This window comes from Papio anubis, chromosome 1 (assembly GCF_008728515.1).
Source record: "Papio anubis isolate 15944 chromosome 1, Panubis1.0, whole genome shotgun sequence".
Lineage (NCBI taxonomy): Eukaryota > Metazoa > Chordata > Mammalia > Primates > Cercopithecidae > Papio > Papio anubis.
Genome location: NC_044976.1, coordinates 217,539,849 through 217,566,069, shown reverse-complemented (window position 1 = coordinate 217,566,069; position 26,221 = coordinate 217,539,849). Strand labels below are relative to the sequence as shown.

The following is a 26,221-nucleotide window of genomic DNA, read 5'->3' as shown; positions in this document are numbered from 1 at the left end:
CTATGGGGTTCCCTAAATATACAATCATGTCATCTGCAAACAAAGACAATTTGAGTTCCTCTCTTCCTATGTGAATACCCTTTATTTCTTTCTCTTGCCTGATTGCCTTGCCCAGTACTTCCAATACTATGTTGAATAGGAGTGGTGAGAGAGGGTATCCTTGTCTTGCGCCGGTTTTCATAGGGAATGCTTCCACCTTTTGCCCATTCAGTATCGTATTGGTTGTGGGTTTGTCATGAATAGCTCTTAATATTTTGAGTTAAGTTCTATGAATACCTAGTTTATTGAGAGTTTTTAGCATGCAGGAGTATTGAATTTTATTGAAGGTTTTTTCTGCATCTATAAAGACAATCATATGGTTTTGTTATGAGTTCTGTTTATGTGATGCATTACGTTTATTGATTTGCTTATGTTGAACCATCCTTGTGTTCCAGGGGTGAAGCCAACTTGATCGTGATGGATAAGTTTTGTAATATGCTGTTGGATTCGGTTTGCCAGTATTTTATTGAGTATTTTTGCATCAATATTCGTTAAGAATATTGCCCTGAAATTTTCTTTTTCTGTTTTGTCTCTGACAGGTTTTGGTATTGGGGTGATGCTGTCCTCATAAAGGGGAGGAGTTCCTCTTTTTCTATTGTTTGAAATTGTTTCAGAAGGAATGGTACCAGCTCCACTTTGTACCTCTGGTAGAATTCAGCTGTGAATCCATCTGGTCCTGGGCTTGTTTTGGTTATTAGGCTATTAATTACTCCCTTAATTTCAGAACTTGTTATCGTTTTGTTCAGGGATTCAACTTCTTCCTGGTTTAGATTTCAGAGAGTGTATCTGTCCAGGAATTTGCTCATTTCTTCTAGATTTTCTAGTTTATTTGTGTAGAGGTCTTTACAGTATTCTCTGATGATAGTTGGTATTTCTGTGGGATCAGTGGTGATATCCCCTTTATCATTTTTTACTGTCTATTTTGTTCTTCTCTCTTTTCTTCTTTATTAATCTGACTAGCAGTCTATTTTGTTAATCTTTTCAAAAAACCAGCTCCTGGGTTCACTGATGTTTTGAAAGGTTTTTTGAGTCTCTGTCCCTTCTGATCTTAGATATTTCTTGTTTTGTGCTTGATTCTCTGTTTGCTTTAATTGTGATGTTAGTGTGTCTATTTTAGATTTTTCCTGCTTTCTGATGTGGGCATTTAGTGCAATACCTTTTCCTCTAAACACTGCATTAGCTGTGTCCCAGAGATTCTGATACATTGAGTCTTTGTTCTCATTGGCTTCAAACAACTTATTTATTCCTGCCTTAATTTCATTATTTACCCAGTAGTCATTCAGGAGCAGGTTGTTCAGTTTCCATGTAGTTGTGTGGTTTTGAGTGAGTTTCTTAATCTTGAGTTCTAATTTGATTGCACTGTGGTCTGAGAGACTGTTTGTTATGATTTCCAATCTTTTGCATTTGCTGAGGAGTGTTTGACTTCCAATTATGTGGTCAATTTTAGAACAAGGGTGATATGTTGCTAAGAAGAATATATATTTTATTGATTTGGGGTGGATAGTTCTGTAGATGCCTACTAGGTCTGCTTGGTCGAGAGCTGAGTTACAGTCCTGAATATTGTTGTTAATTTTCTGTCTCAACAATCTCTCTAATATTGACAGTGGGGTGTTAAAGTCTCTAACTATTATTTTGTGGGAGTCTAAGCCTCTTTGTAAGTACAAAAGGAAGTTAATTGTTACTTCTGTAGAAACATGAGAGATCACCTACTTCATCTCCTATATGAGCTTTTTGCCCAAGTCTAGGAAACAAATTGATACAACACAGATTAATGAGGAAAAAGCATGTAAGTTTTATTAACATTACATGCACATGTGAATCTTCACAAGAGTGTGAAGTCCAAATAAATGATCAATGCAAGATATTTTTATACATTTAGACAAAGAATGATAAATTATAGAAAACTCCAAAGAATAGAGAAACTGACTTGAAGCCATAAATTCTAGGGGTGTCACTAGGAGGTATATGGGGGTGTAAAGCTAGTGGAAATTAAGGGTTAATTTTTAAAGTTTATTTATTCAGGTCCACTGCATTCCTCCAATTCTCAGGCGCTGGTTTAAGTGCTATTTTCTATTGTGATACAGGGAGAGTACCAGAAAAGTATAAGAATGTACCAAAGATTCCTGTATGAATCTTTATAGCTTGCTGCATGCAGAAAAAGACAGCTCAGATAATCTTTTCTTCTCATGTTAACCAAAATTTCTCCAATGTTTTCAGTTCAAACTAATAAATATGCCAAGTCAGCATATTTGTGGATGGTACGCCACTCATTCCTTTACTTTACTCTAATTATTTCACTACTGAACCACAATTTGTTTTAATGAGAAATATACTCATCCTTCAAAGTAGAAAGAGTACTCATGTCCCTTTCCATAAATCAAACTTTGCTAATGGAATACATAAGATATTTCTAATTGCACACAGTGTATGTTATGAAATCCAGATAGATACCATGTGCTATAAAATTTGCATCTTCTATTTCCAAGACAGGAAATAATTAAAGAACGACCATGTAGTGCAAAATAATAACTATAGCATAACATTTGGATGGAAAGAAAAATGGCTAAAACAAGGCAGAGGCAAAATTAACAATGAACCAAGAATGCTGTGAGGTAAAGAATTAACTTCCCCACCAAGAGGAACTATTGTCCAACCTTCAAAATTATCTGGATACATGCTCATAAACAATGTAGTAAATGACAGTAGATTTGAATAATTTGACTTCATTTTATGTTGTTCTTCTTAATGACTGTAAGGGGAAAGGAGTGGCCTCTGAGTACAGACACCACGTCAAAGGGGACTAGCTTATTGCTTTCCTGAGCCAGAGCCTCCTGGCATAAAAGAATTTTGAAAAGTCATTTATGATAGCCTTGGAAGGCTCAGTATTCACTGGTGACCTCTTCATCTCCACCACCAGAGTCATTGGCATGAAAAATAGGATTACCATTGCTTATACAGGAATGTCAGTAGGAGTGATTTCAATGATGCCATTTACTGATAAGGTACAAGGCATCCATATTGTTTTTCAGTAAACTAATTTCAGAGAGATGGAATGATTTCCCCAAGGCCATGGTACGTCACAGAAAATCACAGAGCCAGGTCTCCTGATTCCCTCCATGAATCACTACCACCTGAAACGGATAAAGGGTCTGAACTGGGCACCTCTGCTTAATTCAGTCCTCCCTCAGGTTCTTTCCAATGATAATAAATAATAAAAACAGCAGACATTCCATCTTAGTGTATTCAATCTGCTATAACAATTGTATCTTAAACGAGGTAACCTATAAGCAAGAGAAATGTATTCTCAGAGTTGTGGAACCTGGGAAGTTTAAGACAAAGTAACTGAAGATTCAGTGTCTGGAGAAATCTTGCTTTCTGGTTCATAGACGGTGGCTTGTATGACACCATAGTTGGAATCGTCTGCTGTGACCTCACATGGCAGATGGCACAAACAAGCTCTCTCAAGCCTCCTTTAGAAAGGCATTCATCTTACTCAAGAGGGTGCTACCCTCATGACCTAATCATTTCCCAATGGGCCCCAACTCCTAATACTATCACATTGAGGGTTAAGATGTAAGCATATGGATTTGGGGAGGATACAAACACTCAGACCATCGTACATTCCCACCACTATCCTAGGCTGCATGATCTCATTCACTTCATGTTCACTCTTTCCATCCTTCTTGGGACTGGCCTCATGGACCCGTGCACAGGGTCCCACACTCAAAGGGCTCCATGCCTGGTTTCATGCTCTGCTGTTATTACTGGAATTTTTAATCATTTCATCTTGAAGTATGCATGTGACAGAGGAGCTGGAGAGGTTGGCAGCGTTTGCACACAGTTTTGGTTCAGTAGCAGTGACTACACAAGTGGGCTCAGGCAACACCCACATGAGGCAACTGGCCTGGCATTCTTATGCACGCACATGCACGCGCACACAGACACACAGACACACACACACACACATCTTGCAATATTTCACAGCACCACAGGACCCCAAGCAGTGGCTAGAGTATGACCGGGCTCAGATTGGTAGTGATGACACAAACAGTGTCACAGGTGACAGTTGGATACAAGCATCCCTAACAGGGAAGAGAGGAGGTGCTCTCCATGGCAGGAGCAAGTGATCGCGGATGGGAGGGCTATTTTCCCTCTGCCCCAGAGCCCATCTCTGTTGTATTCATGGATTATGACCTATCTGACTGAGTTCAGGACAGGAAATGGCAAGAAGCTTAGGCAGTAAACTTTGTTCGTAAATCATCACAAAACAAAAATATATGCTGCTCATTGCAACAAAGCACAACGAAGACTTACTCTGATTCATAAAACAAGTTCAAAATATATGTTTTAACTGTTACAACATTGTAAACCAAATATCCACAGGTTTTGAAATAGAAATGACGTTTAAAGAGCATTGAAAGAATTTTAACTATGTAATACTTTACTGTTAACTGTAGTCATGGAAGAGAACACTAGAATGATTTGTACAAAACACTGGTGAAAGAAAATGAAGAGGAATACAAACAAATGGGAAGACATCCAATGCTCATGGATCGAAAGAATTAATATTATTTAAATGACCAAACTACAGATTCAATGCAATGTCTATCAAAACACCAATGACATTCTGCACACAAACAGTAAAAAACATTCTAAGATTTGTATGGAACTATAAAAGACCCCAAATAGTTAAAGCAACCTTGAACAAAAAGAACAAACCTGGAGGCATAACAGCACCAAACTTCAAACTATACTACAAACATGGAATAACCAAAACAGAATGGTACCGGTGTAGAAAAGACGCATAGAACAATGAAACAGAACAGAGAACCCAGAAATAAATCCACACATCTACAGCTAACTGATTTTTTTTATTGTTAATTACTATAATAGTAATATAGAATTGTGGAGTGTATGTGATGTTTAGATAAAGGCATACAATGCGTAATGATCAAATCGGGGTAACTGGGGTAACCAGCACCTCAAATATGTATTATTTCTTTGTGTTGAGAACATTCCAATTCCACACTTTCAGTTATTCTTTAAGATGTACAATAAATTCTACAATAATTTATTGTTTACTATAGTCACTCTGTTGTGCTACTAATTACTGGCTCTTATTCATTATATCTAATTATATTTTTGCAACTATTAATCATCCCCACTTTATCACCCCTCCCCAGCACCCTTCCCGCTCTCTGGTGACCATCAGTCTATTCTCTATTTCCACTAGTTCCATTTTTAAGAATTTTAGCTCCCACAGATGAGTGACAACATGCAAAATCTTTCTGTGCCTGATGTGGTCAACTGATTTTTGACAACAGAGCCAAGAATGTTCATTGGGAAGCAGACAGTGTCTTCAATATACTGTGCAGGGAAAACTGGATATTTTTAAGCAGAAAAATGAAACTAAACTCCCAATCCTTATACCATACCAAAATCAACTCAAAATGGGTTAAAGACCTAAATGTAACCATTTTTATTACTGCTGGCACATTCCAGTCCTTGTTGTTGACCTACAATATACCTGATGTTAAATCATTTCCTGGGATTAATTCCCCTATAAAACACATAAACTTGTCATAGGCCATCCAGAGTGGTATCAGGACTTAAGAATCCCTGTTGAGCTCTCTGCTAAATTGTGTAAAAATAACTTCCCTAGGTTGAAAGAAACAGTAACTGGTACATTAAGTGTCTAAATAAGAAAGACATTTTACAGTTTTCAATTGGATCCACCAAGTCAAGAGACTTTTTTGTTTGTTTGTTTTAGACATAAAAAGGTAAATTTAAAATTGCTGGAAAATAAATTGACAATAATAGAATTGCTATACTAAGTGCCAACTTCAGTTAGAGAAATTTCACTTCCATTTCTGTATAACTAAAAACAAACATTCTCATTGACAATATTTTGGCAAAAGTATGTGCTTTCAAAAATTATGGGGAAAATGCGATGAAGAAAAAGGTTGTTTAGAATTATATACATCTTTGTAAAACAATTTCGTACAGAAATCAGTGAGGTTTTTTCTTCTGTTGATTACTTTTTGCTCCTGCACTCTAGGAATGAAACAATATTTTAATTACTATACACTGCTGAATGGATGTATATCTGAGCCCTGAGACCTTAGGCAGAAAGTGTGTCTACATTTTCACAGAGCAGAGTCTCTGGCTCACTCGTGTCAGGGCCCCCATCACCTCCTTGTTTCTCAGGCTGTAGATGATGGGGTTGAGCATTGGGGTGAGGATGGTGTAGAAAACAGCCAGAACCTTGTCCTCTGTTGGAGATCGCAGGGATCTCGGACGTAGATAGGTGTAGACAAAAGGTGCATAGTAGAAAGTCACTACAGTGAGGTGGGTGCTGCAGGTCAGGTAGGCCTTCTTCCTCCCTTCTGCAGATTTCATGCGGTAGACAGCAAGAAGAACCCGGCCATAGGAACATGAAATACCAATGAAGGGAAACACCAGAAAGATGGTGGTGCTCAAAAACACTGTGCCCTCATAGACCCAGGTGTCCGTGCAGGCCAGAGTCACCATGGCCGGGACATCACAGAAGAAATGATTGATGGCCCTGGATTGGCAATAAGGAATATGGAGAATATATACAGTGTGAGCACAAGCATTGATAGAGCCTATGATCCAAGATCCTGTTATCATCAGCACACACACTCTTTTGCTCATGCGGATGAGATAGTGAAGAGGAAAGCAAATAGCAATGTAACGATCATAGGCCATTGATGTCAGGAGTAGCGCTTCTACAACGGCTAAAGTCGTGAAGAAGAAACTCTGAATCACACAGCCAGTGAAGGAGATAGACTTGTTTCCATGCAGAAAATCAGAAGCCATCTTAGGAACAATGGTGGAGATGTAATTTAGGTCAATGAGGGAGAGCTGACTAAGTAGGAAATACATGGGTGTGTGGAGATGGGTGTCCAAGAAGATGAGAAGAATCATGGATAGGTTTCCAATTAGAGCCATCAGGAAAATGAGGACAATGAGAATGAAGAGAAAAAGGCCAATTCTTGATGGTGGGAACAACCCCAACAAGATGAAATCAGTTGATGTTTGATTGTAATTTTCCATGGGGCTTTCACATGATCCTTCCTGAAGGGAGACACAAGGGTAAGTGAAGTACAGAAATTCGTCCTTGTCGGCAGAATTTCAATCCCTGAATAGACCAATAACAAGTTCTGAAATTGAGGCAATAACAAATAGCCTACCAACCAAAGAAAAGGCCCGGGTTCTGATGGATTATAGCTGAATTCTATCAGAGGTACAAAGTGGAGCTGGTACAATTTCTTCTGAAACTGTTCCAAACAATTGAAAAGAAGGAAATCCACCATAATTCTTTTTTTTTTTTTTTTTTTTTTTTTTGAGACGGAGTCTCGCTCTGTGGCCCAGGCTGGAGTGAGGGGCGCCATCTTGGCTCACTGCAAGCTCCGCCTCCCAGGTTCCCGCCATTCTCCTGCCTCAGCCTCCGCGTAGCTGGGACTACAGGCGCCGCCACCGCCCCCGATAATTTTCTGTATTTTTAGTAGAGATGGGGTTTCACTGTGTTAGCCAGGATGGTCTCGATTTCCTGACCTCGTGATCCGCCCACCTTGGCCTCCCAAAGTGCTGGGATTACAGGCGTGAGCCACAGTGCCCGGCCTGTATACAGTATTTAAAACAGCACAAATTTTGACACATGCTACAACGTGGATGAAGCTGGAATACATTATGCGAAGTGAAATAAGCCTGTCACAGAAAGACAAATATTGTGCGAATTCACCTACATGAAGTACCCACAGTAGTGAAATTCATAGACGGAAAGTGGTATGTTGGACCCCAGAGGATGGGGGGAAGGAAGAGAAGGAGAGTAATTGTTTGACAAGAACAAAGTGTGAGTTGGAGACAATGAAATTGTTTTGGAGACAGGTTCATGGTAGTGATGGTTGCACAACAATATATGTACTTAATGACACAGAACTCTACACTTAAAACAGTTAAAACTGTGTTTCTGTTATGTATATTTACCCTAACAAAAAATCACTTAAATGTACTGAAACTATTCCAATTAGGATTTGCAAATACATTTTTTAAAAATCTTGGCAGGTTTTTAAGCCTCTGCAGAGCAATTTATTTTCAGGTATTTTATGATATTGGTAATTTTTGAAAAAAAATTTAGAAGAGAAAATTGTTTTCATAAATGTCATTTGTAATCAATAGGAGATTGGCATTAAGACAAATCCAATACTATATACAAAACCAATACTATAGAATTTATATTATTGGTTAATTATTGGTAAGTAGAAGAGGTAATATTTGAAATTGTTAATCCAATTTACATTTCAAACATTTGTATCATTTGTATTTTACGTAGGGCTTTCTATGACAAACTGTCCAAGAGATAGTTTACATTATCCTAATTTTAAACAGAGGAAAAAAGAATAAAAAATAGCTTAATAAATGACACATCAGATCTGATAGTTAATGCCATGTTTTATGACTGCCAATGTATCATCTTTTTATTATCCATGTTCCAGGGTTCTAATATTCTAATGCCCCATTACATAATATTATTTAAATAAAATTAGAAGCTGGTTCCTGACAGGAAAGCAGCCTCAGCCATGATGTTCCCGTTTCAATAATGTGAAGAAGATATTTTTTCTTATGTAAAAATAAAATCCAAATTGATTATTTCTGACCCTTTTATTTTTTTATTTACAGAAATAGCTATAAGGAAGGCAAACTAAGAAACATCTTTTTTTTAAGCAAACTAAGAAACATCTTTACTTGCTTTTACTTTCTTTTCACTAAAAATTCAGTATGCAGGGGTCAACGTTACTGAAATAATACACAGGAGGAAAGAACAAGCAGAAAAAGTTCTGGTCAAGATTTCAGAGTCAGTAGGAACCACAAACCTTAAACCTGAACTGCCTCTCACATGAAAGGAAGGAGGGAGGCATGAACTTTCACGCACTCTCTTCACACATTGGCACCTGGAACGTCACAGGATTCATTCCTTGATTCTTTTGGAGTTCATCAAAATACCTCTTCAGATTGGTATCACCATTCATATTTTATAGATGACAAAACTGAGATTCAGAGATTTTCAGTAAACTTCTCTAGATCCACAAACACACATACATATATGCATATGTATATACACACACACAAACCTATGAGTAAATGGCACACCTACATAACACCATGGAATACTATGCAGCCATAAAAAAGGATGAGTTTGCGTCCTTTGTAGGGACATGGATGCAGCTGGAAACCATCATTCTTAGCAAACTATCACAAGAAATGGTGAAAAAACCAACACCGCATAAGTCCCCACCATAGGTGGAACTCGGAACAAATCCAGATCACTTGACCCAGGAAGGGAACATCACACACCGGGCCATCATGGGGTGGAGGGGGAGGGAGGGATTGCATTGGGAGTTATACCTGATAAATGACGAAGTTGATGGGCGCAGACTAACATGTCACAAGCTACATTATGTGGAACCTTGCAATAAGAAGTGCACACCTACAACTTAAAGTATAATAATAATAAATAAATTTAAAAAAAAAAAAAAAAAAAACATACATTAATGTAAATCTTTTAAAAATGTGTGGTGTCGTTCATCCCTCAAAAATTTTTGGCAGTAAATCTGAAATAAGGGCGGCTCACTTTTTAATCACCCAAAACAAAAAGAAAAGAAAAAACGGTAAATTTATTAAATCAAAAACTCCATATAAGTGGTAAATAATTGAGAAAATATAAAAAATTTAAAACAACAACTAGGATTATTTTAATGATTAAACTTTACTCATTACAATTCTTCTTCTGTTTCCTCATATCACCTGTTTTTAATGTACTTTCACTTCACCTGGCAACAGTTACATATCTTCACAGAAAATTGGTTTCTCAGAAACTCTAAATGAAAGACATTTTCTATCTTGTTCCCAGTGTAAAAGTTTCCCTACTGGAAGAATTCAGTTACAGAAAAACACCCGTATAAACTCCTGTGTAAATCATGTTGAGGATGAACATATTCAGCATAATAATTACAATTCTCCAAACGCTGCCCAAGTTTCAAATAAAGTACCTATTACTAATTTTGAAGTCAAAAACGTCATTGCATTGCATGAATCTCTTTCCTATCCTTCAATTTAGAATTGAAAGTAAGATGAAGAAAGTAGCCTAATTTTAGTGATTCATATATTCACAGAAGACAAAGATTGTTCACCTATAGTCTACTTATCACATGGAAGAATCACGGAATCACAGGATTTGAAGAGAGTTACTCATGACCGTGCAGTGACCTTGTGACCAAGTTGGGAACCAAGGAGGATGGTCTTCTTGAGTCTAGATACTGCAGTTTTCCACTGAGGCACAGATTTTCCTTCCTATACTTTCCTCAACTTTGATCAAACAGAAAAACCATTATTCATCACAAAATAAGTCTGGTCTCCTTAAAATTGACAGGATCATTTGCATAGGTGCAGAAAACTGGATTTACAAAAAAAATAGAAAGAAAGAATAAAGAAGAAAGAAAGAAAGAAAAGAAAAGAAAAGAAAAGAAAAGCAAGCTAGGAAGGCAGGGGCACACGTTGGCTTTCCTAGAAGTTTTATAAGAAATCAGATTGAACTTTTAAAAGTCTGCAAAATCCAAGGCCGGGCGCGGTGGCTCACGCCTGTAATCCCAGCACTTTGGGAGGCCGAGGCGGGCGGATCACAAGGTCAGGAGATCGAGACCACGGTGAAACCTCGTCTCTACTAAAAATACAAAAAATTAGCCGGGCGCGGTTGTGGGCGCCTGTAGTCCCAGCTACTTGGGAGGCTGAGGCAGGAGAATGGCGGGAACCCGGGAGGCGGAGCTTGCAGTGAGCTGAGATCCGGCCACTGCACTCCAGCCTGGGCGACAGAGCGAGACTCCCTCTCAAAAAAAAATAAATAAAAAAAAATAAAAAATAAAAAAATAAAAGTCTGCAAAATCCAAGACACTCGTCATGGGATTTTCCAGAATCTGGATTACTCTCTTTCTTCTGAAGTGATATCTGTAATATCCTAAAGTTCTGAATCTTTGAAAGTTCCAGAAAGTGATCTCCCTACTAACACATAGGGCTGGGAAATGGTAAAACCGGAAGCAGCATCAGTTTCACTGAAAGGGCAGTGAAGTCATTGCCTCCATGAGTCAGCCTGAATTCCTTAACACAAGCTGTCTGTACCTGAATCTGCATGTCTGTAGTAGGAATTATTTCATATTGATAACACTTGTCTCGAATGTCAATCAGATGACACAGAAGAGTGTCCTCTGGGGTCTAGACAAGGACAGCTCTCCACAGCATCCTGACATGGAATCCTGAAGGAGATTCCTCCTTCCTTCAAGTTCCTCCACAATGGATTCTCCTAAGAAGAGACAGAGTACATAATGTTGTATATAACTGACTTAGGAATAACTGATCTTATTCATATTTATGCAATGTGTATTTGTAATTGTTGAGAAGGGTATGAAGTTGGAGAACCATAACTATTTAAGCTGTAAAGGAGTAAAGAATGTAAAGTGAATATTTGCTTGTGTGTATGTGGGCTTCCAAGTCACAACCTGCAGTGAGGCCCACAACAGTGCATCAGCTCTCACAGATAGATGCACAGGTAATTAGGTAGACAGACATTTTCATGGATATATGGAAACTGATTATGAAAGTATATCCTTTGACTGTAGTTTTGGAATGAGGGTGTGCTTACTCTGCTTCACTGGGTAAATTCAAGGGACAGAGACTCCATTTCAAACTAAATAAAATTCTATCTCTTACAATTACTAGAAATGTAAGCTTTTGTTGATGAATATCTGATCCTGTATTTTATAATTACAACAGGGAGAAGAATCCATGGGTTTCCGGGAGCTGTCTGTGAGCTAGTGAATGTGTCTTGACTGGGTGTATCACTGAAGCTGCAGGTTTCAGCATTTTCCTCATTACCATTGCCCTCACCATCAAGATAATCACTATCACTTACATTCACACACTTGTTATCCACTATGACTGTAGAATAATATAGCCTTCACATTGTTTCCACATACTCTGCTCATTTGCTTCTCACAAAAACTTTGAGTGGTTGTTAAGGCAGATATTTATATTATTTCACTGGAACTTTACATTATGTACCAAAAGAAAAAATTAATACATTGTAAAAATTAAAAGCACAAAGCACTACAATTTGGCACAAATTGGGTGTAAAAACAAAATCTGGATACCCATAGCACAGTTACTAATCATGCGGTTACCTTCATTATTTATTTCCAGAAGAAGGTCCTTCTTTTAAGAAAATATATCATTGCACTAGAGACTGGCAATTTCAACCATTCTTATTGTGCCTTTATTTAATGCTCTTTTAACATGTTTATGCAAAAACAACACTAGTACTTTCCAGGAATTTCATTAGACAGACTGGATTCAAATAAGGTAAAATACAAAGTGAGAAGCAGTGATACGTTTATAATGAGCGTCACATAATCACTGATCATTCAGGGCAAAATAAATCAAATGAAAAAAAAATCACCAGCCAGGCAGGAATGAGGAAACGTTGCCACCTACAATAATTATTGTGAATATGGGTTATTTAGTTTCACTGGATCCCATAAAAGCATAGTCTAGTATCATTTATCCCTATCTCTTCCATTGACCATCATTTCCCTTCCCCTCCAGATAACACATTTATGAACTGGCTGCAAAACCACTTTTGGTTGTCTGCATTTCATACTCCAAGATGTCTGCTGAATGGTGTTACAGAAAGCACAGTCACTCGTGCTGAAATTCACCTCAATTCTATGTCTGAAACAAAGTCCTCTTAAGCACTTGCCAGAGTCCCTTCTTCCCTGTGATCAATAAAAATTTAAAAATACAATTATAATTAGTACCTTTATTATTTCCTCATTTTCAAACACTCATGCCTTGCTTAGCTGACGGCAGTCCTACAGTCATCATAGGAACAAAGTCATTTTTCTGAGTAAGCATTAAGAATATTTTTTAAAGAAATGTATATATTCACTCATCATCCCTACACATGAGATTTCAGAGACCTTCATGGGGATTCAGTAGCGACCATGATTCCACTCCTTCTTTACCTGGAGAATGAGATTAACAGTTGTTTTGCTGGTATTCACTGGGGACTGTCCACTGAGACTTTGGACATTTTAGGCTGAGTCACTAATAACAGAAGATGGCCTTAGTCCAAGGTTCAGAAATGAGTTCTGATCATGTTTTTAGATGTTTCAAGGCATGTCAAGGGTAAACACAGTGAAGAAAGAAACAAGCATATTTATTCACATTATTTCAAATTTGTTTTTGTTTCTAAACTTTATGAAACCCTATAGTTTGAATGTTGTTATTCGGGCATCAACAGTAACAATGTGTCTGCATTCATTAGTTTCTTTCTCACTTTGATTTATATTGGCAATAAGATTTAAACCACTAAAACAGAATAAGGTTAATTTAATAAAAATACATAAGTAGAAATTATTAAGCTATCACATACATGGGAGTTATCTTTTAACATATTTTATGTATTATACACATTCAAATTGTTTCGTTTCATTTGGAAATGCTCATTAAATTATAAAGTGATTTTCTCCTGTTAAATCAGATGATAAAATGATGTTACTACTCTCTTTGTTTTATTAATATTTAGAAAATATTTAGTAATTGAATAAATTTTTATTCAGTAGAGTGCCTTAAATGTTCTCAAATTTCTTGTTTCTAGTAAATGAATAAATTATACCACCTATATGGGAAAAGAGGTATTCATTCATTTTAATTTTTTTGAATGTTAAAAGTATTTGAGTTTTTCCACATGTATTTAATAAATTATTTGACACATTTTGATATTTATTTTTATTTATATTTGTTGTGATACATATTTTGATATGTATAGGCTAGTCAGATGAAGCAGTGGGAGTGGAGAAGGAACCAAGAAACCTGTAACTGGTTGTGATCAATTAGTTGTAAACACCACTGCACTCGGACCAGCCAATTTGATATATTAATGCATGTATATGCTGTATAGCAATCCAGACAGGGTAGTTGGTGTACATTCTTGGAAATGACATTTTCCTGAAAGTAAATATACAGTGTGTATATATATATATACACATACACAGACACACATACACACACACAAATATACATCTGTTAAATATACAGATGTTTCAAAATTCCTGCATTTGAAAAGCTGAAGAATTTTTTTGTCAAGTTTAAAACCTTGGCTGTTAACATAATAGTAGATGCCATGTCTAGTGCAAGCAGGGAACTGTTTTCACATCTTCAAAAGACAGAAGACAAAACCTATTTGTGCTGAAACACGAGGTAAGAATCCTCATCTGATGTGGGAAGACAGACTTTAAGGGAATTTCTGTAAAAAAGAAAGACGTTTAGGTTTACCTCTCAACTACTCACAAGGGTCATGTATGCAAATATGGGGGATACAAGTCAGCAACTTACTCCTGAAATACCCAGAACTCCCTAGAGTAGGCCACACTTGCTTTATTCTGAAAGAAGAGTTTAGAAAAAGGAATGTAAATAAAACTGAGCTTTAATTTTAGATTTTAAGATGTCTGTGTTCAGTGCATTTGAACTATTCATTAAATCACATAGATCTTTAAATGCATAATCGTATTTATCAATTTGGAAAAGAAGTCCCATTCTACGTCCCAAAGATACAAGATTCAGGTGATAACCATTTATGTTAAATGTTTGTAAAAGAGCGGGAGACAGTGGCACAGGCCTGTCATTGCACCTATGGGGAGACTGAGGCAGGAGGATTAGTTTAGCCCCACAGGGTTCAATGGTCCATGGAGTGGTAGCTGACCAAAACACCAAAGCAGTGGGAGTTGAGCGGAGAAAGTTTAACAATAATAGGTCAGCTGAAGGAGGAAGAGGAAGGATGCCTCAAATCAGCCTTCTGGAGAGGCTTGGGGATGGCGTTTTTAAGGAGTTCAGATGCCTGATGAGCTAAAGTGTGGGGATTGCTGATTGGTGGAGAAGTGAGTGGTGAAGTCATGAGACAGGGAGATGAAGATGCTGCATCCTGCACTGAGTCAGTTTCTCAGACAAGCTCTGCAGACCCACTGCGTCAATGGATCCATTGTAATTCAGGATCTGGAAAACATTCTAAATGGAAAACATTCTAAATAGAAAACTTGAAGTTTCCTAAAATTAAAGGTGATATCTAAAGAAGCAATTAAGGGAAGTGAGGACCTGGTGACAGGGACCAGCCTGGGCAACACAATGACATCATGTCTCAAAAAAGTAAACAAAAAATAAATTCTAAAGGAATTACAAAAAAAAAAAAAAAAAAAAAAAAACCATTCTGATGAATATTGACTGAGATGTGGATAGGTTTCTGCTCTTCATAAATAGACATATGTATAGTAAAATATGTCTCATTAATGAATCAAGAGATCTGATACAGAAAATATTTTATTAATCCACTAATTATGCTCTAGATTGTACAAAATCACACTGAAACACAAAAATTTTTTCTGTAAACACTTTGCAGGCTGACTTTAATTATTACGTGAAAATTCAATGGGCTGAGAATAAGTAAACATGCTTTGAGCTATGAAGAGGTTGAATGTAGAACAGGTACTCAAGTGCAACATCTGGGCATGTGAAGAGGAAAAGAGCAAACCACTGATGGTAACAGAGAGTCTGTGGAGCCATAGAGAAAAGAGATTGTTGCAATACATCTTGATGACTCATGTTATTATTAGAAATAGTGGGATGCATGAGAGTGTAATAGAAAGATAATGTTGAACAAGCACATTCAGCATGCTTCCTTGTGTAGATGATACCTGATGTTTACACTGAGAAAAGGGAGTGTTGGGGATTCATGCAGTGAAAGAACTTGATGAGAATAGAGAACAATGCATTAAAGATACAAGCTATTGGACCTAATGTCACGAGGACTGGCTTTTCAAAACTTGTTCAGAGAACTGCATTCAATTTAGCATGAAGAGAACATTCAGTTCCAGGTAGAGTCAGATGTAGAAGGGAATTAGCCAATGGAGAGAATCACATACCATACTAAGGAAAGTGACATCATCAAAATATATTTTAATTAGATAATTCCAGGAACAATTCAAGCCAGTCTGTATGATTGTTGATTCTATTAAAGATGTACCAGACAATGTTTTATTTTATTAAAGATATACAACATGGTGTTTGACATCCATATACATATTGAAATGATTACCACACTCAACTTATACAGCATGTTCCAGTTATGATTTTTATACGAAGAACACTTAAAACTCACTGTCTTAGCAAAATTTCAATATATAATACAATAGTATTAACCATAGTCTTCATTAGCTATCTAGACTTACTCATCCTGCATAACTTCAAGTTTGTACCATTTGACCTAAACTCTTTCTCTCCCTCCCCACTGCTAGTAACCACCAATTTCCTCTCTGTTTCTATCTATTCCACTTATTTTTAGACCCAAAATGTAAGTGAGATCATGTAGTATTTCTGTGTGTGTTTCTGGAAGCCAGTCTGGATTGAAGGACAGAAAGAAGAGAAACCAAGACTTGTACTGGGAGGCTACAGTCACAGTAACAATCATTCCCGATTTTTCCCAGCTTCTGAGACCAAATGGGAATCAACTGTGGTTGGGATTCTCCCTAGGAAAGCTCCATGCCACAAAATCTGAAACATACAAGACCTTTAAGATGCCAAAGAGAATAAGAGACATTCCTGCATCCCTGCCACACATTGTGTTCATTAACGAAATGAAGACAGCCTTTCTACACAGCTCGGAGTCACACTCCATCACTAGGTCCTATAGGTGCCAATGCATGTCCATTGGTTTTACAAACTCTTTCATGACAAGTTCCCTCTCTCTCTCTCTCTCTCTCTCTCTCTCTCTCATCTCTTTGTCTCTCTCCATTCAGTCATTCAGTGTCTGTCCAAATAGCATCACAGGAATTTGTTGGCTTAACTGAGGAATCAAGACCAAATCATATCTACTTTTTCACCTCCCATATCTGTTTCTCTAAGTATCATGCATACAACAAACTTCTTACATATTCCATATCTCCCTTACAATGATGATGTAAATAAATAAATGAGAGGCATGGTACTCCTGGTTCAGCAGGAAGTCTAGATTCCATTTACTATCCTTTATATATATGAACTCTCTTTTGACATGCCTCAGAGAGCAAACCTTTCAATATCCATGAGAGAACCTATACACTTATTCCTCTACCTGAGGAGTAACAATAGCAACAAAATAAAATTGACAAGAGACACCTAATTAAATGAAAGAGCTTCTGTACAGAAAAAAACTCTCAATGAGGAAACAGCCAACCTACAGAAGAGGAAATAATATTTGCACAGTATGCATCTGACAAAGATTAAATGTCCACAATCTATAGGGAAGTTAAATAAATCAAGAAGCATAAAATTAACCCCATTAAAAAATGCAGAAAGTACATGAACAATGGAAAGACACATCTGTGAAGGCATACAAGTGGCCAACAAACAAGAAACAGTACTCAGCATCACCAATCATCAGAGAAATACGAATCAGAGCCACAATGAGAGACCATTTTACACCAGTAACTATGGCTATAATTAAAATAAAACAAAAAACACCAGATGCTGGTGAAGCTGGAGAGAAAAGGGAATTCTTACACGCTGTTGCTGGGAATGTAAATTAGCCCAGTCACTATGGAAAGCAGTCTGCAGAGTTCTTAAAATACTTAAACAGAGATATCATTTGACCCAGAAATTCCAGTGCTCTGTACACACACACACACACACACACACACACACACACAAAATCATTCTACCAAAAAGACACATGCATTCATATGCTCATTGCTGCACTATTCACAACAGCAAAAACCTACAATCAACCGAGGTGCCCATCAATAGTGAATTGGAATAAGAAAATATGCTACACATATACCATGAAACACTACACAACTATAAAAAACAATAAGAGCACACTGTTTGCAAGCAACATGGACAGAGCTAGGGGCCATAATCCTAAGCAAATTGACTAAGGAAGAGCAAACCAAATATAGAATGTTCTCACTTGTAAGTGGGAACTTAGCATTGGCCCACACATGGACATAAATATGGTGACAATAGACACTGTGCACTGCTAGAGGGAGGGGGTGGGATTAAAAACTACTAATGGGGTACTATGTTCACTACCAGGTGACGGGATCCACACTCTAAGGAACATGCAATATTCCCATGTAAAAATATCCACATGTACTCTCATACCTAAAATAGAAGTTGAAATAAAACGTATCTGCATATAACTTCAAACTCCCCCCATAACATAACTAATGATAGCCTACTGTTGACAGGAAGCCTTAAAAAATAACATAAATACTTAATTAACTCACACTTGGTATCTTACATGTATTATATACTGTATCCTTACAGTAGAGTAAGCTAGAAAAGGAAAATCTTATTAAGAAAATCATCAGAAAGAGAAAGTATATTTACTACTTATTTTGTGAATGTAGTTTGTCATAAAGATCTTCATCCATGTTGTCCTTATATTGAGTAGGCTGAGTAGGAGGAAGAAGAAGAGAGGTTGGTCTTGCTGTCTCAGGAGTGGCACAGGCAGAAAAAAAGCCACATGTAAGTGGACCTGCACAGTTCAAATTTGTGTTGTTCAAGGACCAACTGCATGTCAGTCATTCACCACTGCTGTCACTTGGATAATTCGGGGCTTTTCTTACTTGCTCATTCTACCTCCCTTCTTGCCTTCTCTCCTCAGAGATTAAAGAATTTCTCAGGAATGGGCTCTTCTGGAGAGCCATGACCTTTCACTCAGAGAAAGGACCTAAGCAGATAACTTTTATGAAAATAACGTTGATCCTTTCGGGCACAAGCCTAAACATGTATAAAAATAGTGGAGCAGAGGAGATGATCCCAACTCACGCTAAATAGACCCATTGATTTATGAGAAGAGTAAGTAGAAATAAAATTGTACAGCAGAGAATGTCTTGCATGAGAATACCAGTGGCTACTCAGGAGGAAAACGTAGAGTGTGTTGTGATGTGACTGGGAATGTTTTCAGTAACCTACTTGACACCCAACTGAGTCTAAGTCAGCTACAGTCTAAGAGGTTCTATAGAAGGTAACCGTATAGAACCTCTTATAGGGAAACTCTTGTTTATCTAAAGCCAAGTAGACTGCTCCCCGGACATAATTATTTATCCTGAGGTAAACATTTAATAAATCATTACTTTAGGAAAAAAAATGAATATATGATCTATCTTTTGATAAAAAGAAACAAATACAAGACCAAAATAGATGTCTTAGAATATGCAATTGAAATGTCAAGACTAAATTGAAATACAAATATTTTAGATTAATTTCCATTTGACACAATGGGCATATAATAATATTTTCCTTAACTCCTGTACACTGCTGAGTTGATATGAACCTAGAGCTTTGACTCTAAGGCAGAAAGCATGTCTACATTTTCACAGAAAAGATTCTCTGAATCACTCGTGTCAGGGCCCCCATCACCTCCTTGTTTCTCAGGCTGTAGATGATGGGGTTGAGCATTGGGGTGAGGATGGTGTAGAAAACAGCCAGAACCTTGTCCTCTGTCGGAGATCGCAGGGATCTTGGACGTAGATAGGTATAAGCAAAGGGTGCATAGTAGAAAGTCACTACAGTGAGGTGGGTGCTGCAGGTCGAATAGGCCTTCTTCCTCCCTTCTGCAGACTGCATGCGGTAGACAGCAAGGAGAACCCGGCCATAAGAACATGCAATACAAATGAAGGGAAACACAAGAAAGATGGTGGTGCTCAAAAACACTGTGCACTCATAGACCCAGGTATCCGTGCAGGCTAGGGTCAACATAGCTGGAACATCACAGAAAAAATGATTGATGGCTCTGGACTTGCAATATGGGATACGGAGTGCATATACCGTGTGAGCACAAGAGTTGACGGAGCCTATCATCCAAGATCCTGTTATCATCAGCACACACACTCTTTTGCTCATACGGGCAGGATAGTGGAGAGGAAAACAAATGGCCACATAACGATCATAGGCCATTGATGTCAGGAGCAGTGCTTCTGCACCTGCTAAAGTTAAGAAGAAGAAGCTCTGAATCCCACATCCAATGAAGGAGATAGATTTGTTTCCATACAGAAAATCATAAACCATCTTAGGAACAATGGTGGAGATGTAATTTAGGTCGATGAGGGAGAGCTGACTAAGTAGGAAATACATGGGTGTGTGGAGATGGATGTCCAAGAAGATGAGAAGAATCATGGATAGGTTTCCAATTAAAGCCATTAGGAAAACGAAATCAATGAGAATGAAGATGAAATGGCCAATTTTTGGTGGTGGGGACAATCCCAACAAGATGAAATCAGTTGATGTTTGATTGTAATTTTCCATGGAACATTCATACGATCCTTCCTGAAGGGAGACACAAGGGTTAGTGAAGTACAGTAGCTCCCCCTTATCTGCAGGGGATGCATTTCAAGCCCTCCAGTGGATGCCTGAAGTTGGGGTTTACACTGAACCCTATAGACACTATTTTTGTATCAATAAATGCATATTATAAAGTTTAATTTATAAATTAGGCAAGGAAGAGATTAACAGAAATAACTAAAAATAAAATAGAAAAATTATAATTATATACTGTAATAAAAGTTATGTGGATGCAGTTTTTCTTTCTCTCAAAACATCTTATTGAACAGTGTTCACTTTTCTTCTGATGATAAAATGCTTCAGGGGAAGATAAAATATCTACATGATGAGACAAAGTGAAGGGAACAATGTAGGCACAGTGATGCAACATTGGGCTATGACTGACAACAAATTTAAAGTTTATGAAGTGCTCATTTGTGGAATTTTCCATGCAATCTCAGATGACAGTTGATTGCAGGAGAAACCATGAAAAGCGAAGCAGTGGATAAGGGGGACTAGTTATAGAACAGTAAGCCAATGGTTTTAAAAAATCCTTAGTTTAGTCAGACTATGAATTATTTATACAATTTTACAACTCGTAAATGATGAATTAATCTTTCCTATTTAGAAAAAAATCTTATTTTCTTACCCAGAAATTATATTTTGTGAGACAAATATTTATAACCACAATTTTTAATAATAAATATATACATTCATAGGAAAAAAATTTCTCTACAACTTCAACAGGATATGAATGTTTGCTGCCCAACACAAACTATGTTTAACAAATTTAAACATAATTTGTTATGTTTAAAACATATGCATGAAACGGTAAATTTTATGCATATGTTATGAATCCATATTATGAACAATTAAACACTACTTTTTCAGGATGATTTTTTTCTACATTTATTTTTTAAAACTTACTTTTAAAACTGCAGCAGTCTATGGCTCATTTGGAGTAAGTTATATTTCCTTCTTGAATGGTCTTTGCATGATAATTCCAAGTTAAACATCATTATTTGGTTCTTCTATTTAGACATGTAGAATACATCCTTATTTTAAGTACTTTTTTCATGAAATGTAATTCATATAGTTCATCTCTAATGTCCACCACCATCCATTCTTTTTTGCCTTCTCATCCAATTTCAGAATTCTCAAGTTAGTGCAGACCCTCATCTGAATATCTATATGCCAAGTTCATTTTACCTTCCATGTCTCTGCTCATGCTCTCCCCAATAGGATGTGTATTCTGTATCTTTGCTTCCCTAATGCTTAGATTATATAGACTTTGTGGATTCTTCAATTCTTATGAAAGGATCATAAGAATATTTATCAATTATTTAGAAGGATTCATAAAGTGTAATCTAATCTAAGCATTAGGGAAGCAAAGACAATAAATTACTTTATGATCCTTCAAAAGAAGGGGTTTGGAGAAATGATCATTCACTTAAATGGAAAAAGGAAGCAGCAACTTGACAGTTTTCTGGGTATAGGTGAATCGAGCATTCTCCTCCAGATAGAAAACATCAGTGGCCGACTTTGCACTGAATGCCTGAAAGGACTGAAGTCTTTAGGCTTAAATATTATTTTGGAACCAAAGGTCAGCAGACCTTTAAGGAAGTGTAGCAATGTGAAAGAGTAAGATCCACACAGTGTGCAAACACACATCTATACACACACACAAAGATGCATACTCACTTAAGCATCAATACACATGTATATATACCCTGAGTTAAAATTATCGGAAACCTGCAAAAAGAATGATTTTTAAAAAATAAGAATTCCTATCTTTAGGAAGGAAGATATGTATGATATGCTATGAAATTCACAAAATAAATATCATTATCTTTATAAAAGGATGTGACAGGTAATGATAAATGACTCTTGGAAATTAAAAGTTTAATAATTGATAAAATTTTAAATGAAAGTTTCAAAAGACAAATTGGGAAAATTCTATCAGAAGGAAAAAAGAAAACAACCTGAAAGGCTTGATAATTAAAGAGAGAGAAATATTAGAAAATTAATATAACAGGACAAACATATACTTACAGGCATTCCCAGAAATGCACATAGCAAATAATAATAAACTCAATATTATTTTAAAAATTCTCCAAACTGAAATATATTAGCCACCATACTCAAATGGTGTGTTAAATCACAAAGTGAGAAATCTTTTCCTAAAAAAATTTCACGAAAATTGTGTCTCCTTGAAAACACTTCTAAAAATTTTAATTATCTAGAGATAAAATATTAAGTTTTTGAGAGGAACAGTAATAATAATCAGAAGAAATATATGCACATATGTATTACCATCAGGTTTTACAAGAGTATATATTTTTTGTATTTAATCAATAGATTCTTTTTTTTAAATTATACTTTAAGTTCTAGGGTACATGTGCACAACGGCAGGTTTGTTACATATGTATACTTGTGCCATGTTGGTGTGCTGCACCCATCAACTCGTCAGCACCCATCAACTCGTCATTTACATCAGGTATAAGATGAGACGATGCTGTCAACCCCTTGCTGCAGACGTAAATTAGAATGTATTTATGTTGACAAAGTGGGAGAAGGGTAATGAGTGTGGGGGTAGTGATGCTGGGGGGAGCAGGTAACTATTGACAGTGGCCTGTGTCATGAGTCAAGGGCTGGTATTTGGGATATTGAAATCAAGCATTAACAGATAAGGATATTGTTTGAAAATACATGGGCGAAAACAGGGCAAGACCGGTAAGAAATTTTGAAGTCCTTATCTTTAGGGTCAGGAAGACTTTGTTATGGGTCCAATATTTTCGCCTGTGGACTGTGGACACCATGTCTATGCATTACTTGAATAAAACATTAAAGTGATGTAAAAATTCTATCACAGTTAAGAATTTAACCCACAACTTCATGATAATAATGAGAATGACAATTTTAACTCTAGGATTTGGAACAAGACACAAATGTCCAATTTCACTGCATCTATTCAACATATTATTGGAAGTTCAACCAAAGCAATAGAACAAAAGAAGAAAAATAGTTACCTTAATTAAAAGGAAGGAAGCATGATAATTTCTATTTGCATACGACATAACTATATATGTAGAAAACCATAGGATTCTACACACTAAAAACTGTTACAAATAATTAGCAAAATTGCAGCATACAACAACAGCCAAAACCTATTGACTTCTATACACTAACAATTTGCTGTGATTCATTGAATGTGTCAGAAGCAAAACTGTGTCTGTTCTGAGCCTAGGCTTCGAGTGGCTATACACTAACAATAAACAATCTGTAAAAGAGATTGTGATTTTATTTACAATAGTATCAAAAAAATGAAACACTTAGGAATAAACATAACCAAGAAGGTAAAAGGCTTATACAATGAAAAATGACAAAATGTTGATTATAACAATGAAAGAAGACACAAATAAATGGAAATATATCCTGTATGTATAGATTGGAAGGCTTAACACTGTTAAGATGTCAATAATATCCAAAGTTACTTAAAGATTCAATGGAATCTCTATGAAAATTCTCATGATAAATCATTTTTTCAAAAAGAGAAAAACCCATGCTCAAATTTACATGGAATTACAAGGGACCTTGATTAGTCAAAAAGTCTTGAATACATTATTGTTTTTAAGAACAAAAGTGAAAGACTGATACTTTCTGATTTTAAAACTTACCAAAAGCCTCCAGATTTGTTCCTTTTGCTTAGTCTTGCTTTGGGTATGCGTGCTTTTTTTGGTTCCATATGAATTTTATAATTGTTTTTTCTACTTCTGTGAAGAATGATGGTGGCATTTTGATGGGAATTGCATTGAATTTGTAGATTGCTTTTGGCAGTATGGTCATTTTCACAATATTGATTCTGCCTATCCATGAGCATGGTATGTGTTTTCACTTGTTTGTGTCATCTATGATTTCTTTCAGAAGTGTTTTGTAGTTTTCCTTGTAGAGGTCTTTCACTTCCTTGGTTAGATGTATTCCTAAGTATTTTATTTTACTTTATTTTATTTTATTTTATTTTTATTTTTGCACCTATTGTAAAAGGGGCTAAGCTCTTGATTTGATTCTTAGCTGGGTTGCTGTTGATATGTAGGAGAACTACTGATTAGTGTACACTAGTTTTGTATGAGGAAACATTGCTGAATTCTTTTATCAGTTCTAGGAGCCTTCTGGAAGAGTCTTTAGGGTTTTCTAGGTAAACAATCATATCATCAGCAAACAGTGAGAGTCTGAATTCCTCTTTACTGATTTGGATGTCCTTTATTTCTTTCACTTGTCTGATAGCTCTGGCTAGGACTTCCAGTACTATGTTGAAGAGGAGTGGTGAGAGTGAACATCCTTGCTTGCTCCAGTTCCAAAAGCTACAGTAATTTTATAAAAAGTATGGCATTGGTATAAAGCCAGACACGTATACCAATATAAGAAAACAGAGGTCAGGTGCTGTGGCTCACACCTGTTATCCTAGTACTTTGGGAGGCTGAGGCACACAGATTGCTTGAGATCACAACATTGAGACCATACAGGGTAACATGGTAAAATCCTGTCTCTACAAAAAATACAAAAATTAGCCAGGGGTGGTGGCTTGCTCCAGTAGTACCAGCTACTTGGGGGCTGAGGTGGGAGGTTTGCTTGAGCCGGGGAGGCAGAGGTTGCAGTGAGCCCAGTTCTCACTGGCACATTCCATCCTGGGTGAAAGAGTGAGACCCTGTCTAAAAAAGAAGAAGATGAAGACAAAGACTAAGAAGGAGGAGGAGGAGGAGGAGGAGGAGGAGGAGGAAATAGAGTCAAGAAATAGACTTTCATATACATAGCAATTTTTTTTTTTTTTTTTTTTTTGGCAAGGGAACCAGGTTTACTCAATGGGGAAGGGATAGTCTTTTCAATAAACAGTGTCTGAAAAACTACATATCTGCAGTCAAAATATTGAAATTGGATGCTAACTGTAAACCATACGAAAACTTAAGTCAAGATAAATTAAAGACCTAAGTGTAAGAGCTAAAATCATAAAAGTATAGTCAGTGGCAATGTGAAATTGTACAGCCTCTATGGAAAATGATCGAAGTTCCTCCATTTATGATGGGGTTTCCTCCTGAAAAACCCATTATGAGTTTAAAATATTGTAAGTATTATACATTTACTATCTTGAAAAAGTCATCCCAATGTTAAAATATTGCAACTCAAATCACTGTAATTCCAGATGCTCCTTTACTTACAATAGTATTATGTTCCTATAAATGCACAGTAACGTCAAAAAGTCATCAAATTATTGTGTTTCTGGACCATCTGTATAGTAATTTCTTCAAAAACTAAATTGGTATATGCTCCAGCAATTCCACTTCTGAATGTGGACCCAAAGAAATAAGACCCTCAAAAGAGATACTGACATGCCCACATTCATAGCAGTATTATTCACAATAACCAAAAGGCAGAAACAACTTAAATGTTCATCCACAGAAAAATCAATAAAAAATGTAGTAAGTACATATTCAGTTTTAAAAGTGAATGAAGTTTTGACACATGCTACAACATAGATAAATCTTGAATACATTATGCTCAGTGAAATAAACCATGAACAGGCAAATATTGTATGAATTCACCTATATTAAGTACCCAGAGTAGTCAAATTAATACAGACAGAAAGAATGCTGGACCCCGGAGGATAGGGGAAGGGAAACAAGGAGAATAATTGTGTAGGGAACAAAATTCCAGTTGGAGACAATGAAACTGTTCTGGAGACCCATGGTGGGGATGGTTGCAC

At 36.6% G+C, this 26,221-nt stretch overlaps 2 protein-coding genes and 1 pseudogene across 2 annotated transcripts; all 3 read right to left on the bottom strand.

The window, feature by feature from the left end:
* The window catches only part of LOC101000084, a 163,747-nt pseudogene that overhangs the window by 28,538 nt on the left and 108,988 nt on the right, over nt 1–26,221 (bottom strand).
* Nucleotides 1,471–7,365, bottom strand: LOC101000442 (olfactory receptor 2L8-like). The gene has a single exon (XM_021932329.2). It carries the CDS (start codon nt 7,114–7,116, stop codon nt 6,178–6,180), a length of 939 nt encoding a protein of 312 aa, XP_021788021.2. The 5' UTR covers nt 7,117–7,365; the 3' UTR covers nt 1,471–6,177.
* Nucleotides 18,577–22,323, bottom strand: LOC101000779 (olfactory receptor 2L2). Its single transcript, XM_003893639.5, has one exon. It carries the CDS (start codon nt 20,446–20,448, stop codon nt 19,510–19,512), a length of 939 nt encoding a protein of 312 aa, XP_003893688.3. The 5' UTR covers nt 20,449–22,323; the 3' UTR covers nt 18,577–19,509.